This window comes from Saimiri boliviensis, chromosome 21 (genome assembly GCF_048565385.1).
Source record: "Saimiri boliviensis isolate mSaiBol1 chromosome 21, mSaiBol1.pri, whole genome shotgun sequence".
Taxonomy (NCBI): Eukaryota; Metazoa; Chordata; class Mammalia; order Primates; family Cebidae; genus Saimiri; species Saimiri boliviensis.
Genome location: NC_133469.1, coordinates 32,834,669 through 32,853,184, shown reverse-complemented (window position 1 = coordinate 32,853,184; position 18,516 = coordinate 32,834,669). Strand labels below are relative to the sequence as shown.

General features: G+C 50.0%; 1 protein-coding gene across 2 annotated transcripts; it reads right to left on the bottom strand.

The window, feature by feature from the left end:
- Positions 1-1,201: 1,201 nt before the first annotated feature.
- LOC101039748 (SEC14-like protein 3) lies at positions 1,202-13,853 on the bottom strand. 2 transcript variants are annotated; one of them, XM_003938441.4, is made up of 12 exons: positions 13,705-13,853; positions 12,042-12,117; positions 11,752-11,795; positions 11,559-11,618; positions 9,902-10,090; positions 8,816-8,911; positions 8,170-8,230; positions 6,797-6,880; positions 3,774-3,880; positions 3,245-3,384; positions 3,000-3,169; positions 1,202-2,150 (listed from the first exon to the last, which is right to left on the bottom strand). In XM_003938441.4, exons 1-12 carry the CDS (start codon positions 13,756-13,758, stop codon positions 2,029-2,031), a joined length of 1,203 nt encoding a protein of 400 aa, XP_003938490.3. In that variant the 5' UTR covers positions 13,759-13,853; the 3' UTR covers positions 1,202-2,028. The 2 variants fall into 2 exon arrangements, with proteins under 2 accessions (XP_003938490.3, XP_074247237.1); XM_074391136.1 differs by lacking the exon at positions 12,042-12,117.
- Between the last annotated feature and the right edge of the window lie 4,663 nt (positions 13,854-18,516).

Here is an 18,516-nt window from a genome sequence, read left to right as displayed (position 1 = left end):
GAAGGGTCCATTCAGATGGTTGGGTGGAGGGGGGTGGGTCTTAGAATTTTATTTTTTGTTTACAACTCTGACTAGCTTTAGTAAATCCAGTGTGAGTGAGGAGGACTGTGGAGTCTTCCTTAAAATCAGGGGGCATTGCAGATAGGTGTGTGTGTTTGGCAGGGCGGGGATGGGTGTTGCTGGTAGAGGAATGTGGAAGTATTTGGCCTGGACCCGGCTCAGCCATGCCCTAGGCTCATCTGTAGGCTCCAAGTTCCTTCCCTGACTCTTCTGGGTCTATTTAAGGAGGCTTTGGGGTGGCGGGCAATGTTGCTTTTTGCCAGTGGCTGCCCCTAAAGGGCTTCTGCTGGCTGCTCCAGTCTTGCTACTTGGTAAGGTCTGGGCATGGGACTCCCTTGGGAGATACGGTGGTGGAGAAGGAGCCTTCCTCCCGTCCTCTCTGCCCATGGCCAAGCCCACTTGGCCAGCTGTGCACCTGGTAAAGCCACTCCAGGATACTACCACCCTAGGCCTGGGCTGCAGCAGGAGCTGGCCTTGGCATCCTGGGGATAAGAGCAATAGGAGACTTCTTTCCCCATGATGTGTGAGTCGTCCTGCTGGGTGCCCTCTGACAGCCCCAATGCCCCATGCCCCTGACCCCTGGGGCCACTTGCTTCTTCCCACAATGAGATCTGAGGCCACCAGGATGCTGGGTTACCCATTTCTCTCCCTTGACCATCACAGTGCATCTGGGGAGCCTTTCAGGCTTGTCGCAGGCTAAGCAGTGCCCTCCTGGAGTCTAGGGAAGTCCTGTTTCCTGAGGCTAGGGCTCCCCAGCCAGGCCAAACTCCAGGGACAGGACCCACTCCTACCTTGATCCCCTGGCCTCTTGGGCAGAGCTTGGCGTGTAGTAGATACTCAGTAAACACTAAATAAATGCCTTACATTCTCCTTAAAAAAAAAAAAAAAAAAAAAAAAAAAAAAAAAGCCCAGACCAGGAGAGTTGGCTCATAACTGTAATCCCATTTAACCCTAGAACTGGGAGGCCAAGGCAGGAGGATTGCTTAGGGTAGGAATTTGAGACTAGCCTGGGCAATGTAACTATACCTCATCTCTATTAAAAAAAAAAATGCCGGGCACAATGGCTGATGCCTGGAATAAAGCATGCCAACCTCACAAAGCTCTTGGCACAGTTTCTGGTACAGAGAGAGCACTCGCCAAATGATAGTTGTTTTCTTTATTATGATTATGCCAGATGTGACTTCCTTTGCTTCCAGGAAAGTCCCTAAAACATAAGCTATGTGCTCCAAGGGAAGCGGGTGAAAGTCCCTAAAACATAAGCTACGTGCTCCAAGGGAAGCTGAGAATGCAAGTCAGACAAAGCCTGATGTAGGCAGCTCCTATCAGAGGCATGTGGCCTTTGTGGCTGGGGCCCTCAAAAGACAGCCACTGCAAGAAATCTGTAGACTGAATTGCCTGGGTTTGCAGGGAAGAGTCCAACCCCAGCACATCTCCGCTCCTGTCTAAGGTGCTGAAACCCACCCCACATAAGCTCCTCCCAACGTGTATAGCCATTGAGTCGGTCGCCTGTTCTCCATCTCTGGTCCTCCATTCAATACTACAAATATACACTGAGCATCTACTATATTTAGGGGGTGGAAATAAAAAGTATTTAGATATGTCTTCTCCAACCCAAGTTGCTCACAGCCACAGGGAAGGAATTCGAGCACACACATAAATGCCTTAGGGTAGGTGAAGACAAAGGCTAGGGGATTCATTTTCCTATTTCTTGAGTTTCAGTGACACCCACTTCTTGCGTTTACCATTGCTTTTTCCTCTTCTGCAACCTTGATACCTTCCAAGGTTGTGCCTCTCATACCTTTCTTGATCTGACCGCAGCAGATGAGTTTTCCCCAGGGCAGCTCTTTCTGTACTCACTAACATCACAGAGTCAGGAGGACTAACAATCAATTTCGGGGAAGGAGGGAGTGTAGGAGAGAGAGAGAGAAATCAAAGGGTTAGGAGGTCTCTGAGAAGCGTGGGAGCCACCTAGACAGGGGTGAGCTCCGTGCTATATTTCTGCATGCCCTCGTCAGGGAGCAGGACCTCCACGGTGAAGCTGACCTTCTTGGCGTGGACAAAGCTATAGGTGTTGTCGAAGCGTAGGACATCTGGGGGACAGATGGAAAGAGGGGAATTGGGCTTGGCTTTACATACTCTGCGTTCCTCCCCCAGCCATGGAGGAGGACAGGCTTGTGTTCCCACTGGCTTTGTTTGTCAAGCTTGGCCAAGCTTCCCACCACGCCTCTTCCCTTCCCCATGGGAACTGCCACCCCGAGCGGGTCCTGTAAACAGACACCCACCTCCTCTTGGCATGTGCCCAGGCCTGGCTTTACTGGCATTGAGACCAGTGGTTATTACCTCCCATTGTCTCACACCTGGGCACTCACCTAATGGGGGTGTGAAGCACATGGTTGGGTTTGTTGGAGACCTCCCGGCCCCCTTAGATAAAGCAGGGATCTGGAGCAGGCCTGCTGGACGCTGTTTGCTTCTTCACAACCACCCCGCAAAGCAGGCATTATAACCCCTGGCTCACAGGGGAGCAAACCAAGGGTCCTTCCCAGATTGGTCGGACTTTTGCCCGGAACTGTGCAACTACATCGAGGCTGGGCTGGGACCCTGGAACCACACTCGGCTTTGCGGCTCTGCGCAGTTGATTTGTTTTTCAGAGCCTCGTTTCCCTCATGTGGAAAGCTACACCTGCTCTATCGCTTGTTGTCTGTGTTCTGCGGTCCGGGTGCCCCCAATCCCTTCAGGACCTGTGTGTCTCTGGCTCCTGGTGCACAGTAGGTGCTCATGAGTATGGACTGAGTGAGTGACTGTACGAATGAATGGTGCTCACCTAGGCTGTGTGTCCCTGAATGGGGAAGGTGTGTCATTGCCCTTCTGTTTCCTTTTCTAAAGCATGGGACAGGTGGCTCTAGCCTTCCAGAGCCAAGGCCCAGCTGGGGAAAACTTACAGACGCCGGCCTCCAAGCAGGTGAGGCTCCCATCCTCGGGCACCATGTGGGCGTTGTAGCGCTGGCTGGGTAGCACCTCTGCCATCTCCCCTGCCCGCTGTCGCTCCCCCATCTTGGTCTTCAGGAAAACTCCGAAGCCGATGTCAGCACCGTCAGATGAGAACTGCCACCTGTCAACAGGAGGGGGAGGAGACAGGTTGCTGCTCAGCCTGATGCGTCTCTGAGGGGTCAGGGCCTGCTCCTACCTGAGGACACAGCCTGGAAATAGGATCTCGTATTCCACTTGGTGTGACGAGCCGCGGTTGATCTGCACCGAGTGCTCGTACTGAGTTTTCACCTGGTCCCGCACATACATGGACTTGGGAATCTCCCCGCCATAGTTGATCTGCGAACATGGATGAGATGGGCTTGCTCCCCTCTCTTGGCCATTGTTCATGTTTCTCCTGCCTGAGACACTCTCACCACCCCCTGGAAGTATCCTCTTCATCCTAGCCCCACTCTCCCGCCTCCTCAAGCCTTCTTTGACCCTCCAGGCCAGGCCAGTGCTTCTGCTGGAAGCTTCCCCTTCTAGCTCATCCCTCTGGGTTAAAATTCTTCCATTTCTTGTTGCCTTTACAGCTGCTGAGAGCTCTGTAAGGGCGAGGGTTGGATTGTCTAGCTTAATATCTAGTTCTTGGGGTCTCTCTATAGGTACCTGTTGAATGAATGACTGGGTGGAAGGGGAACCCAGCTCAATTCTTGAACCTCTCTTGTCTGGGGAAGGACTCTTTGTACCTTGGTTAAACATTTGGAGTTCCCATCTGGGTCAGTCAGGGTGCCCCCAAACTGGGCAGGCAGTTCCTCAGGACTGATGAGTTTCAGCAAACCTTCCTTCCAGTTATCTGGGAGCAGTGGAATTCAAGGATGGTTAGCAAGAATGAAGGGGACCAATTGGCCTCCCATACCTACCAGGATAACCTGAACTTGGAGAGAAGCCCTATAGGAGGTACACTGCTAGAGTCAATTCCCCAGTATCCCAGGCCTGGGGCTATAGGAAGTATCTTTCTCAGCATTATATTGCTCTGGAAATCTATTTCCCCCCTTGGTAGATAGATCAGCACTTTTTTTTTTTTTTTTTTTTGAGACAGTGTCTCACTCTGTTGTCCAGGCTGGAGTGCAGTGGTGTGATCATGGCTTACTGCACCCTCAACTTCTTGGGCTCAAGTGATCCTACCACTTCATCCTCCTGAGTAGCTGGGACTACAGACATGTAACACCATGCCTGGCCAATTTTTGTTTTGTTTTGTTTGTTTTTTAATAGAGATAGAGTTTCACCATGTTGCCCAGGCTAGTCTCAAAGTCCTGGGCTCAAGTGATTGTCTCACCTGGACTTCCCAAAGTGCTGGGATTACAAGTGTAAGCCATCATGTGCCCAGCCTACAGCACATTCTTTTTTTTTTTTTTTTTTTTTTTTTAAGACAAAGTCTTGCTCTGTTGCCCAGGCTGGAGTGCAGTGGCACAATCTTGGCTCACTGCAACTTCCGCCTCTCGGGTTCAAGTCATTCTCTGCCTCAGCCTCCTTAGTAGCTGGAATTACAGGCATCCGCCACCATACCTGGCTAATTTTTATATTTTTAGTAGAGATGGTGTTTCACCACCTTGGCCAGGATGGTCTTGAACTCCTAACCTCGTGATCCACTCACCTCGCCCTCCCAAAGTGCTGAGATGACAGGCATGAGCCCCACACCTGGCCAACAGCACATTCGTGAAGGTCTTCCAGTCATGAGCAGTGAAGCTAAGAGTTATCTAATTGCCTCAAGGAGCCTTTAGAGCTCAATGATGTCAACGGCCTTCTTGGGGTCACTCTGTGAGTAAGTGGCATGCCCAAGTCAGAATTCCTAGTGGAGGATGGACAGCCTTGGGCCTTTGGAGGGACCCTCCTCACCTCTCTCTGCCTAATCACCATGGCCATAATGCTTATTACTGTTCTTCATGCCCTATGCAAATCTCTAAGAGTTCTGGGTCCTGGCTGTTACCATGGCCCCAGCTTGGTGGCTAATCTAGGCTACCCACTCCCCAACTTCCTCACTTTGGCTGTGAGAGATTCCTTCTCTACAGTGGGATTAAGGAGAAGACCACAATGTCCCACACACCAGGGCCAAATGAGCAGAGTCGCATGGGGCAGAGGCTGTGGATTTACCGCCTGGACTGTGCTGGTAACCCATGCTGCTCCAGGCTTTGGAGGCTTAGCAGGCATGAGCCTGGACCCTTCAAACCAGGCCCTCATAATCTATCAAGTTCTCTATCCCAGTGGAATTGGGTAGAGGCAGAGACTCAGGTACCAGAAAGAAAGAGAAAGTAAGGATTTGTAAGATCCCCCTCACCCCTGGATCCTCAGTTCTCCTAATTCTGTGATCTGATCATCCTGCTTGGGAGAGGTTTTCCTCAAATCCAGGGTCATTGGTTTGGGTTTAAGAACTATTTCCGCTCTTTCTCCTTCTCTCAGCCTGTCACTTGTAAACACAACCATTTTTCCTATTTATAAAATTAATATATATTCTTTTTCTTTTTCGAGATGAAGTTTTGCTCTGTCGCCCAGGCTGGAGTACAATGGTGCCATCTCGGCTCACTGTAACCTCCATTTCCCAGGTTTAAGTGATTCTACTGCCTCAGCCCCACTCCTATTGGGCCCACCACCACACCCAGCGAATTTTTGTATTTTTAGTAGACACGGGGTTTCACCAGGTTGACCAGGCTTGTCTCGAACTCCTGATCTCAGGTTATCCACCCACCTCCGTCTCCCAAAGTGCTGAGATTACAGGCGTGAGCCACTGTGCCCAGCCTAATTAATTTATATTACTATACAGAGTTTAGAAAACATAGAAAATACAGGTAATAAAATTAAAAACCACATGATTTCTCACTATCAACAAATAAATATTTTGTTGTGTTTTCTTCTAGAAATATATATTTATTGTCCATATATTTGTTTTTATAAAAATAAGATTATACTTCTAGTTGAATCTTAGTTTATACTTATGAAGATAAGTTTATAATCTACTTTAAAAAAACTTAATGACATTTCCCATGGCACTAAATATTCACTCACAGAGTTCATCAACTGGATGCACCATTATGTACTTACCCAGTTCCTTTCTCAGAACCGTGACTAGTCCTCCTGCTTGTCTACCTCATTCTCCTCAGCCGAGGTTGCCTTTAGAAGCACTAAGCTTATGAGTGTTGAAAACAAACTGAGGCCTATATACCAGAAATTGACTAGCAACCAAACTGAAACCAGTGAGGTGGTAGGTGTGGAGGCCTTGTCCACCAAAGGGGTATGGCAGGGAAAAAAACAGAGGTAACAAACTCTTTAGGATAAGACCCACCTCACGGTTGGGAAGAAGGAGCCTCTGACTAGGTGATGTGTAGAGTTCTCTTGTTGTTTTTAAGACAGGGTCTTATTCTGTTGCCCAGGCTGGAGTGCAGTGATAGGAACACGACTCACTGCAGCTTCAGACTTCTGGGCTCAATTGATCCTCCTGCCTCAGCCTCCTGAGCAGCTGGGACTACAGGTGCACACCACCACACCCAGGTAATTTTTAAATTTTCTGTAGAGATGAGGTCTTGCTATGTTGCTGAGGCTGGCCTCAAACTCCTGAGCTCAAACAATCCTCCCGACTCAGCCTCCCAAAGTGCTGGGATTACAGGTGTGAGCCACTGCACGCAACCTAATGTGTGGAGTTATAGATGGGGTAATGGACCAACTTCACTCCAAAGTTTATGTATAGGGGTCAGGAAATTGAGCTGGCACTACTTACTTCCCAACACAATAATTTTCCTGCGGGTGTCCTCACTCAGGAATGGCTTCATGAGGTTGTAACCCACAGGGAACAGTTTGGTAGCTGGAGAGATAAAAGTAAGGATAATGGGAAGAAAAGAATTATATTGGGCAAACCCCTCCATAATGGTTATAACCAATGATACAGAGGAGTCATGACTAACCCTGGTCAATTCCAATGTCTGTCCTGCACCCAACAAACCATCCAAGCAACCAGTCAACCAACCAACAGCCAACTAACCAATCATGCATCAATCATGCAATGCAATTATCAAACTCACTTAGCCAACAAAGCAGCCAGACGTTCAAACTTCTAATCAGCCACCTATTCAGTCAAGCAATAGACCAGCCAACCTGCCAAACAGCCAACCAACTATCCAACAAACCAGCCAACTGACAGCAAATAGTCAAGCAATTCATCTTCTAATCAGCCAACCTACCAAATAGTCAACCACCTAACAAATTAGCCAAACAGCAAAGTAATCAGCCAGTGGAACAGCCAGATGATTACTCAACTAACTGTGCTTTCTATCCAGCCAGTCATCCAAATAACCAGCCAGCCAGTCATCCAAATAACTAGCCAGCCAACTATCCAAATAACCAGTCAGCCACCATCCAAATAGCCATCCAAGATTCAGCCAAACAGCAAACCAGACAACCAACTAACCAGCCTGCCAACCAGGCATACAAACAACCTACCAACCAAAACGCCAACGAGTCAATCAGTCAACCAAGCTAAGAACTAGCCAACCAAGCAGCCAGCCAATTCTCCAACCAACCACCAGTCAGCCAACTAGCCAAGCAACCAACTGGCCAGTCAACTGAGCAACCAATCGGCCAGCGAACCAGCCAATCACCAAACAGCCATCCCTCCTTTCTTCTGCCCACCAACCCAAACAACAATCACCCAAATACCTATGGAGCATCCACCACGGACCCAGGCCTGTGAGGGCTACAACAAAAGTTGAGAATCACTGCCCCTGCCTTCAAGGAGCAGAAAACTCAGCCCATAAAGCAGGATGAGCACAAATAAAACAGCTGGAGATCCCTAGAAGGCAGCAAATAGGAGAGGCTATACCAGTTGCCAGTGCCAGAGGCAGTCTGGGGAGGGAGAGATCATCATGGCCAGGAGAAATAAGGGAGGATTTCTGGGATAGCTGGGATTGAAGCTGCCTCCTCGTATAGTAAGGCCAACCCTAGAAGTTACCATTTATTGAGAACTTACTCTATGCCAGGCACTGTAAGTGATTTGCATATAGCCAAGGAACCAACCTGCCTCACCGTAATCCTGGGACAAGGCAGTGTTACCACCCTCAGCGTAGAGATGAGGAGACAGAGTCATTTGTCACACACCTTTCACGATGAGCAGGAACTTCAGGGTCTCTGGGTAATTCTCTTCAAGGAGGCAGAAGAACTGTGGAACCAAGAGATCCCTTCAGAGAGCACATTGCATCTTCTCCTACCTCCATCTCCTTTGCAATCTCCTGTTGGGAGGTTTCTGATGGCTCTGGAGGATTTTCCTTCATGCCATCACCTCCACTGCCCTCTGGAGGGAACCTTCTCTCCTCAAACTATTATAGTCATACTCTAAGAATAATTATATAATAATCATTTTTAGTAAATACTATAGTAATGGTAGTAAAGTAATAATGAGTAGTTTATTAAATGTTCACTATTTGCCAAGCAGCGTATATATGCCTTACATAACAACTTGCTGAAATATCCCTACATTGCTATCTCCATTTCGTACGTAAGGAAACGGAGGCACGGCGAGGGTTTAGTGGAAGCTGGCACGTGTGGTCTCAGTACAGAGTTGTCCCCAAAAGCCATTCTGCAGGATCTTCCAGGAAACATATTAAGGCCTTTTGGGTTGTGAGTGGCAGTGAAGGTGCCCAGGATATTTTTAAACTAAATCTTGGCTCTCAGTGAGCAGCTGGGTCACAGCAGGCCAAGCCGGTCATCAAGGCAAGTGGTGGGTGGCCATGGGCCTTCTCCTCACCTCCTGGTACACTTCTACCAGAGGTTTCCAGAAGTGTTTCAGTCCCAGGCCCTCACAGTCAAATATCATCACGATGGTCTCAATCTTCTTCCCTAGCTGCAAGGATGAGAGCAAGAATCAGTTCCAGGGTTGAAGGTGTAGGCTTGGGAGATGGTGACCCAGGTACATGACCCCTTGGGGCTTCTTCTAGCCCCTGACTCTGTCCTCAGAAGAACAGTGGACGAACCAGTGGATGCATTTCCCCATCCATCCATCCATCTCCTTATACATCAATTCATCCATCAATTAACTGACCCATCCATCCATTCATATTGTCATTCATTTATTCATCCTTCATTTTTCCAACTGATGTTTATCAAGCACTTTTTTTGTGTGTTAGACACTGAAAGTGTAACGAATAATGCTTGATAACCCAAAATTCTTGTCCTTAAAATGTTCACTGTCTGGCCGGGGAGATGATAAGCAACCAGGTCATTCCAATCCGATGATAAGTGTTGTAATAGGTCAATCATAAGGGCTGCAGAGGTACAGAAGAGGTTATTTAACCCAGGCAGGGACTCAGAGAAGGTGACATCTAAGTTTCAGACCAAAAGGATAGATAGGAGAAAGCCAGGGAAAGCTGTGGGAGGTAGGTGTGTGTGGTTGGAACTCGGGTTGTTCCGGCAGAAGGACTAGCAAGGGCGAAGGCTCAGAGGGAATAGCAGTAGCTACCATTGTTCAGAAATGTGTATTGGACCCTGCGTGCTAAAGCGCACACTTGCATGATGTCATTTTGCGTTTGCAACCATTATTTATTACTATCCCTATTTTATAGGTGAAGGAGCTGAGGCTCAGACAGGTGAAGTGACGTATTCAAAACACTGAAAAAAAAAGATCCTGTCAACCAAGAATTCTATTCCCAAAGTATCCTTCAAAAAACTGTCTTTCTGTGACCGTGGCTTTTCAAGGCCTGACAGCTGGTAAGCAACTGTTTGACCCAAGAGCCCTCTGACTGGGGTTGTTCAGAACAGGCATGTTTCTGAGACCAATCCCCGCTGGCAGCCTCACCTGCCCCCAGCCATCCACCCCACCTGGCCTGGGCCTCACCCTCTCTGTCTGCAGGTCACACTCACGCAGGATGCGCTCACAGTCCCTCATCTTGGTCTTGAGCAGGTCCTGCTTGGTGACTGAGAAGAGCAGCCCCTTGGGATCAAGTGGGCCAATGATGTCATACCACACGGGGCAGCCGTCACGGTCATAGCCACACAGACCACCAGGCATGTACTTCTGGATCACCTGGGCATGAAAAGATGCACAGAACTTGGCATTACACACCTCCCATGAGACCCCCAGACCAGGCTGACTTGGGTGGCCCAGGCCTACACACACTGTGGTGTACAGCACTGTCCCTCCCTGGAAGGCAGTGCTATTGTCACAAGTGAGAAAGCTGAGGTCCTGCAGGGGAGGGCCTTGCTCACAGAGGGTAAATGGCAAAGCCAGGTCTCAGCAGGACCCTGGGCTTCTTATGTCTGCACCGATGTCTCCCATGTCCCTTTCTGTGGAGAAGAGTTGGGTTTACTGACAAAGAACACAGATTCTGAGGGTTAACAGAGCTGGTTCAAAAACAGACACTGGCTGGACAAGGAGGCTCATGCCTGTAATCCGAGCTGCACAGGAGGTTGAGGCAGACGGGATCTTCTGAGGCCAGGAGTTTGAGACCAGCTTGGGCAACAGAGGAGACCCTGTCTCTACAAAAATAAAATAAATTAGCCAGGCATGGTAACACATATCTGTAAACTTGGGAGGCTGAAATGGGAGAATCACTTGAGCCCAGAAGTTCAGTTCAAAATTGCAGTGAGCCATGATCGTGCCACTGCACACCAGCTTTGGCAACAGAGTGAGACACCATCCATTAGGAGAAAAAAAAAAAAAAAGCAGTGATACCACCCCTCTGAGCTCCATTCTGCCTCCTGTTCTGTAAAATGGTTTGGATAATCCCTCACTCTTGGGACTGTTGGGGAAAGTCCCTGAGTTAATGGTGGCAAAGCAGAGTGCCCAGCCCAGAGTACACGCCGACAAGTGAAGATGTGACCATTACTCTACCAAGATGCCCGTGGTGGCGCTGTTCTCATTGGTGCCTTAATGGGCTAAACTTCTTTCCCACCCAGACAGGACGCTTTAAGCCAGGTGTCCCCTAACTTTTTACACAGGGGGCCAGTTCACTGTCCCTCAGACTGTTGGAGGGCTGCCACATACTGTGCTCCTCTCACTGATCACCAATTAAAGAGGTGCCCCTTCCTGAAGTGTGGCGGGGGGCCAGATAAATGGCCTCAGGGGGCCGCATGTGGCCCGTCGGCCGTAGTTTGGGGACACCTGCTTTAAGCAGACCCCTAGAGGGCAGGGGCACAGAAGCACAGGCTAACTGTGGTGGCTAAGAGCCTGGGTTTGGGGGCCAAACAGGCCTGAACATAAACCCAAACTCGGGCTATGGGACTGTGGGCAAGTTACCTAGTTTTGCTGGGCTTCAGTTCCCTCATCCACAAAATGGGGACGATAGAATCCATCATTGTGATGATTGAAGGAGCTCATGCTGCTAACGTCTTAACCTAGGCCTGGACCTCGCAAGCGCCAGGAAACATTCATTATTACTATAAGAAAGGAGACTGCAGGCCCGCGGCTTCCACAGGCCTCTCAGGCTTGCTGCTCCTCATTCGTGGTCCCCAGTAACCTTGAAAGACTGAGGTGTTTGGGGGTGTTGACTCACCTCTGGGGGCTGCCAATCAAGGATATGGTCAATATCCATGGTCTTCCGGAACTCCACGTACTGAAAGGGAAATGAGTGGTAAGATCCAACTGGGCTCCCAGCACCACGAGAATGGGGATGTAAGGAGGGGCTTGAGACGTAGATTGCCCCCGACAAAGCCCCTCTATAAATCTCCAGAGTGGATAGGTCTCACCTTGCGGAGCATAGCCTCCGACTTCTGCAGGTCAAAATTCCGAGCTGTGGGAAAACAGAAAGATGTGAGGCAGGAAAGAGGCCTTGTCTTGTTCCTGGCCAGGGGGAGCTATGGAGGACACTGGGGCCTGGGTAAGACCTCGCTTCCCTACCCTCTTCCCTCCTCTGGACCTGAACATGGGAAGCAAGATTGTGTGGATGGATCCTGAGAGCCATGAGGCATTCTGGAGCAGTTGGGACCAGGCCCCTCTTGCTGCCCCCGATCCCTACCTTTCCCACTTCTGCCCTCACCTCGGAGCCAGCGTAGAAGGAAATAATCATCAGGGTTGGGCAGGGTAGGAAGCACATCCTGGATGTTTTCTCGGAACTGGCAAGAGAGATGCTGATTAAAGCGGCTCTCTCACATTGAGCCGTGGCCGCCAGACTCAAAGCTGTTTTCATCATCCCTCCTTTCCTCCCACATGCAGAATGGTCCACAGTGATGAAAGGATGGGTTAATGGTTGACTAGAAGGAGAGATGGATCACTGGATAGGTGGATAAATGGAAAGAGGATAGATGGGTGAATAAATGGTTAGAAAGAAGAATAGATGGGTGAGTGGATAGGTAGAAAGAAAAAGGAAGAATAAATAATGAATGAATGGATGGATGGATGGATGGATGGATGGATGGATGGATGGAGAGTGGGTATGTGGATAAGTCAGTGAAGGAACAGAGGACACATGGATGGGTGATGGAGAGAAGGAAGGATGGATAGATGGAAAGGTGGGTAGGAAGATGGATGGGTGGATGAAAGAAAGGATAAACCAGCCGGGCGCGGTGGCTCGTGCCTGTAATCCCAGCACTTTGGGAGGCTGAGGCTGGTGGATCACCTGAGGTCAGGAGTTTGAGACCAGCCTGGCCAACATAATGAAATCCCATCTCTACTAAAAATACAAAAATTAGCTGACATGGTGGCACATGCCTGTAATCCCAGCTACGTAGGAGGCTGAGGCAGAAGAATTGCTTGAACCCGGGAGGTGGAGGCTGCAGTGAGCCGAGATCATGCTACAGCACTCAGCCTGGGTAAATGAGTGGATGAGTGAATAAGTGGATTGGAGTTTAGAGGTATTCATAGTTCCCTCCATGTGTCAGTCCCCAAAACTTCTGCTTTTTTTTCATCCCATCTTCTATTAAAACATGGTTAGTGGCCGGGCGCGGTGGCTCAAGCCTGTAATCCCAGCATTTTGGGAGGCCAAGGCGGGTGGATCACGAGGTCAAGAGATCGAGACCATCCTGGTCAACATGTGAAACCCCGTTTCTACTAAAAACACACAAAAAAATCAGCTGGGCATGGTGGTGCGTGCCTGTAATCCCAGCTACTTAGGAGGCTGAGGCAGGAGAATTGCCTGAACCCAAGAGGCAGAGGTTGCGGTGAGCCCAGATGGCGCCATTGCACTCCAGCCTGGGTAACAAGAGCAAAACTCCGTCTCAAAACAAAACAAGACAAAACAAAACAAAACAAAAAAACCATGGTTAGTAATTATATGTCCTCTTCTGCTCTGTCTCTTGGGCTTTTACAGGTCAGTCATCTTTCAGGATCCCAAAGAGGGAGGGGTTAAAGGGCGGACCAGCATCATCTTTCGGCTCCTACCTATGGTGCTGGGAGAGGAAGCGGGTGCCTGGCTGCCAGGGAAACCTCTCTGGTCCTGGCTCCTGGATGAGTAATCAGCCTTGACCTTGGGTGGGCACCACCCACACTATTGCCCAGAAGTGGCACTAGTCCCTCATCCCCTGCCCTGGACAGGGTTGATGTCACTGGGCAGTGTGGGGCTTGACCCTTTGGGAGGTAACAGCAAAGAGACAATGTCAAGGACGGGCTGAATCAACTGAGTGGGGCAGGCTTCCAGCCGCTCCTTTCCACCCCCCAGCCCCTTTCCCCTAGTCTTCCGGAACTCCAGGGGGAGGGGCTCTCACCTTGGCCAGGGTCTCCGCCTGTTTGGGGCTCAGGTCTCCGACTCGGCCGCTCATGGTGCTGGCTGAGGCTTGAGGAGTGGTGACCACTACAGGCAGGAGGCCAAGCGTAGTTTGTCCACCCTGACCCAACTGGGTCCTTTTGCCCCCACTCCTGGGCGTGGCTCCAAGCGCCTCCTCCCTGGCCAACTGTTTAAATTGCATATTACATAATTGGGATTAAGTGAGGTCCCGTGCTTGGCTCGGGGACAGATCTGGGGGCACAAGCGGGCATGGGGCGTGCATCCAAGTCCCCTGCCAGGAGGAGGCCACCGGGAGGAAGGGAGGCTGGTCTCCCGTGGCCATGGAGCCTAAGGCGAGTGCCTACAGAACCCACTGACCCTCCCAGGCCTCCAGTGCCCACGGCCCTAGAGAAGGGGGAGTAGCAGAGTAATGAGGACCACTCCTTGTGGGTACCCTTTCTCCCTGAGCCTCAGTCTTCCTCACTTAGGATTCTGCAAAGATCACCCCCGCTTTACCTAGCTCTGACAGGGTCAGATTCTGGGGCTTGGGCAGTGTAGTAATGAGTTCATTTACTTTGTTGGGGGTGAGAGGCTATCTTTTGTAACAAATGTCCACAGTCAAGAAGAGAACAGATGGCATCTTTTGAATGTCACTTGCTTCATTTAAAAAATGGAGTTGTTAACGCTTGCCCTGCCCTCCTTATGTGGTTGAAGGGAAGATCTAATGAGACGTAGGGACTGTCAAGGATTGTGCACATCTAAAGGACACTCCCCTTCAGCTCATCTGGTCCCCCTAGGAGCTGTGAGCTTCAGCCCCAGGAAGGGAGAGGCCCTGTTATCCATGACTCTCTCTAAAGAAACCGTCAGCTTGAGACTGCAGCATGGCCACATGGCCACACCTCGGCCTTGTGGGTGTTTGCATGCACTGAAGCCACCTCTGGGCTAGCCTCGGCCCTACCAGGTCCCCTACTCCAGAGCCTCTTTAGGCTATTGGATGTTGGTCAGTACCAGATATCTTCTTGGGACATCTTTCTTGCTCCAGGCTCCTGATAGAATTGGATCCAGAAGGATAAGGTGGGGCTGACACTGTCCATTTCCCTCTGCCTGGGGTGGCCGTGGCATGTACTCAGGAACAATTAGGTAACTCTCCACACCCCAGCCCTGCCCCATTTCACATTCCAGCCTCAATTTCTGCAAAGCCCCAGCTGCTGTCTACACCCACTTCCTGCAAGGCTGGCCGTGTGCAGAGATTGGGTTCCTCCACTGCCCTCTCCCGAGCCACTAATCCTGCCCATTTCTCACCAGTCTCCTTTCTCACCCTGATCCCTAGGTGTGCTAGTTACTTCTGGGAGCATCAGAGACTGCGAAAGGAGAGCCGGGAGGGAGGATCGGGGTCTTCTCAGGAATTGGGAACCTTTTCCTGACCTAGACCACAAATTTGAAACTTGATGATGTTCACAAATCCTCATCAGCTACAGCCTCGACACAGGGCAGACGTCACTGGGAGAAGCTACGGTGCGTTTCAGTAGAGCTCTCTGTGATGGTAGACATTTTCGGTCTGGGGCTCCTATTAGACAGATCTGGTAGCCAGTAGTTACATGTGAAATATGGTTAGTGTGACTGAGGAACTGAAGTTTTAATTGAATTGGATTTTGATACATTTTACTTTAAAATGTTCCATCTGGCTCCTGGCTATCATATTAGATGGTGCAGGCTGACCATTTTATTTTATTTTTATTTTTGAGACAGGGTCTCACTCTGTTGCCCAGGCTAGAGTGCAGTGGCGTGATCTCAGCTCACTACAGCCTCAATCTCCCCGGGTTCAATCCAACCTCCTACCTCAGCCCCCTGAGTAGCCCAGACCACAGGCACATTCCACCACACCCTGCTAATTTCTCATAGAGATGAGGTCTCATTACACGCATTACCTCATTTTGGCCTGGTGCAGTGGCTCACACCTGTAATGCCAGCAGTTTGGGCGGCCGAAGCAAGTGGATCACATGAAGTCAGGAGTTCAAACTGGCCAACACAGTGAAACCCCATCTCTACTAAAAATACAAAAATTAGCTGGACATGCCTGTAATGCCTGTTACTTGGGAGGCTGAGGCAGAATGACTTGGACTCAGGAGGCAGAGGTTGTAGTGAGCCGAGATTGTGCCACTGCACTCCAGCCTCGGTGACAGAGTAAGACTCCATCTCAAAAAAGGAAAAGGCAGTGCATTATCTTATTTAAACCTCGGAACATACCTGTGGTGTTAGGTAGGTACTATTATTAAGCCCGTTATAAAGATAAACTAACTGAGGTATAGAGAAGTTAAGCAACTTCTCCAGGGGTAAACCCACGCAATTCACCACTCGGCTGTCGTGCTGTTAAGCTAAGTCTTGGCTCTAGAAGCTTCTGCCCTAGTTAGGGAGAGGGCCCAAGCACAGAAGTCACCCACATGTCATACAGGTGGCATTTGAGCCAGGCCTTGAAGAAAGGAAGGATTTTGATTTATGGAGGGCAGATAAAGGGCATCCCAAGTGGAGGGGACGGCACGGGCAAAGGCGTGGTGGGAAAGAGAAGCGTGCAGAGGGGGTGGTGGGGAGATTATGGCAAACAAGACAGATTAGGACACACCTTGCGTAGAGCTCACAGTCTTCCACTGGGGAGCACTCCCTCTGTGCTGGGAGCTTTACATTATTATCAAATCATTCAGGAGCAGGTATGGGTATTCCCATTTTAGAGCCATAAAGAAATAGAAGTTCAGAGAGATCAAGAAACTTTTCTGAGGTCACACAGCCAGTAAATGAGGAGCCAGAACTTGAACCCAAACCTGTCTGACCCTAGATTAGATAGCCCACCCTGCTTTCCCCTGAAGGGCTTCCTATTGTGCCCAAAATAAAGTGCGTGCTCAATAAATGGTCTAAATCATCGTCGTGTGGAAGCCTGCATCTACCTGGATTCGAGCCGGATTCAGGCTGCAGGGTGTCTTGGGGCCAGCAGGGTTAATTTAGCCTGCTTTGAAACAAAAGCCTTGGGGAAGTAGAGTCCCCCGCCCCCCCACCTCCCCAAACCCCAGAGCACACTGTCTCCCATGTAAGGTCCCATGTGTGTTTGGCTTCTCATTTACCAAGCTCTCAGGGGACCATGGCAACCACAACCTAAACAACCAACCACAGGTGGGTAGACAGAGCTGCCTGCAACCCACAGTGGAACCATTCCTTCCAGCTGGTTACTAGGAAATCTGAAAGAGCTGCCTCCTCCAGCCCATCTCTGGCACATTCCTGATCACCCCTCCACCAGGATGGATCTTGCCAGAAGCAGTTGGGTACAAGAGTCTCAACACAGGGCAGGCATCACTGGGAGGAGGTGAGTGGGGGTGCTTAGACCACAGAGATGTGAGGTGGGTGGCCTAAAAAGGAGAGATGGAGGCCAGGGGCTGAGGCTCACGCCTATAATCCCAGTGCTTTGGGAGGCTGATGGGGGAGAATTGCTGGAGCCCAGGAGTTTGAGATCAGCCTGGGCAACATGGTGAGACCCTGTCTCTTCAAAATATTAAAAAATTAGCTGGGCGTGATGGGGCATGCCTGTAGTCCCAGTTACTTGGGAGGCTGAGGCAGGAGGATCACCTGGGCCCAAGAGTTTGAGGCTGCAATGAGCTTTGGTTGGGCCCCTGAACTCCAGCCTGGGCGACAGAGTGAAACCTTATCCTTCAAAAAAGTAAAAGGGTTGTGGGGAGATGGAAGGGATTGAGGTGCACCTCTCCAGAGCCCTGGCGGTACTCTCAGCACCTGACAGTTCACTCTCCATCTTTTACCATTGGGCAGTTTCATCTCCTTTAATTTAAAAAAAAATTGTGATATAATTCATATACCACAAATTCATTTTTTTAAAAATAGAAAGTACCAGGTTTTCTTATCTTTTTATCAGTGACAGACATGAGACAGCTACAGAGAGTGCTCACTCCAACACCATCTGAGGAAAAGGTCACCTGGGATAGGAGAGGACCCCTCCAGTGGGGACCCCGGGTTGGGGTGGTGATGGAAGCTAATAGCCAGTGGGTGCAGCAAGGGAGGGTCGTTCCTGTCACCCCAGCCAGTGGGGTCAGGAGGAGATAATGCTAAGCCAGGCTGAGCCACCAGGCCTCTCCTCTCTGGAGAAGCAGGGTACCAGATAACAGGCCCCAGCTGGAGCCTCATCCAGCCCTTCCCCATCTCCCCTCCCCTTGCCCAGAGACACAGGGGTCATCCCAGCATGGCTGAGGCTAGGACTTGTGCAGCCGGTCGCATTTTCTAGAACAGTGCTGTCCGACAGAGGGAAACGCGCTGTGTGGCCAGCGCGGTAGCCACGTGCCACATACGGTGACCGAGTGGGCCCTTGAAGTGTGGTTCGTGCAGCTGAGTTAGATGGAGCAGGGATCCCTCTGAGGGGCCTGCTGGGCTCCCTGCAAGGATGGACAATCTTGAGTTCCTTCCAGGGAAATTCCAAGCCCTTACCTAGCCCTGAGAAGTAAATAAGCAACTTGATAAGCAAGAAGGTAATAGTAGCCTAAAACAACAGCCAAGGAAGTTAGAGTCAGATGTTTGGTTCCTCTACAGAAACTAAAGACAACAGCTTAGCATAGGTTTCTGAGTTGTTTTGCAGAAACCTGGACCCCTCCCAAAAGGGATCTGCTGAAGACTGAACTCTTTGCTGTAAATTTCTTCCTGAAGGGCTTAGAGGAAGTCACATCTGCCAGCCCAAGTTAACACTCTTTTCTGTTGACCCCAAATTTTTAAACAAATCTTTACTTTAACCAACTGCAAATAAGAAAACTTTGACTCTTCCTAT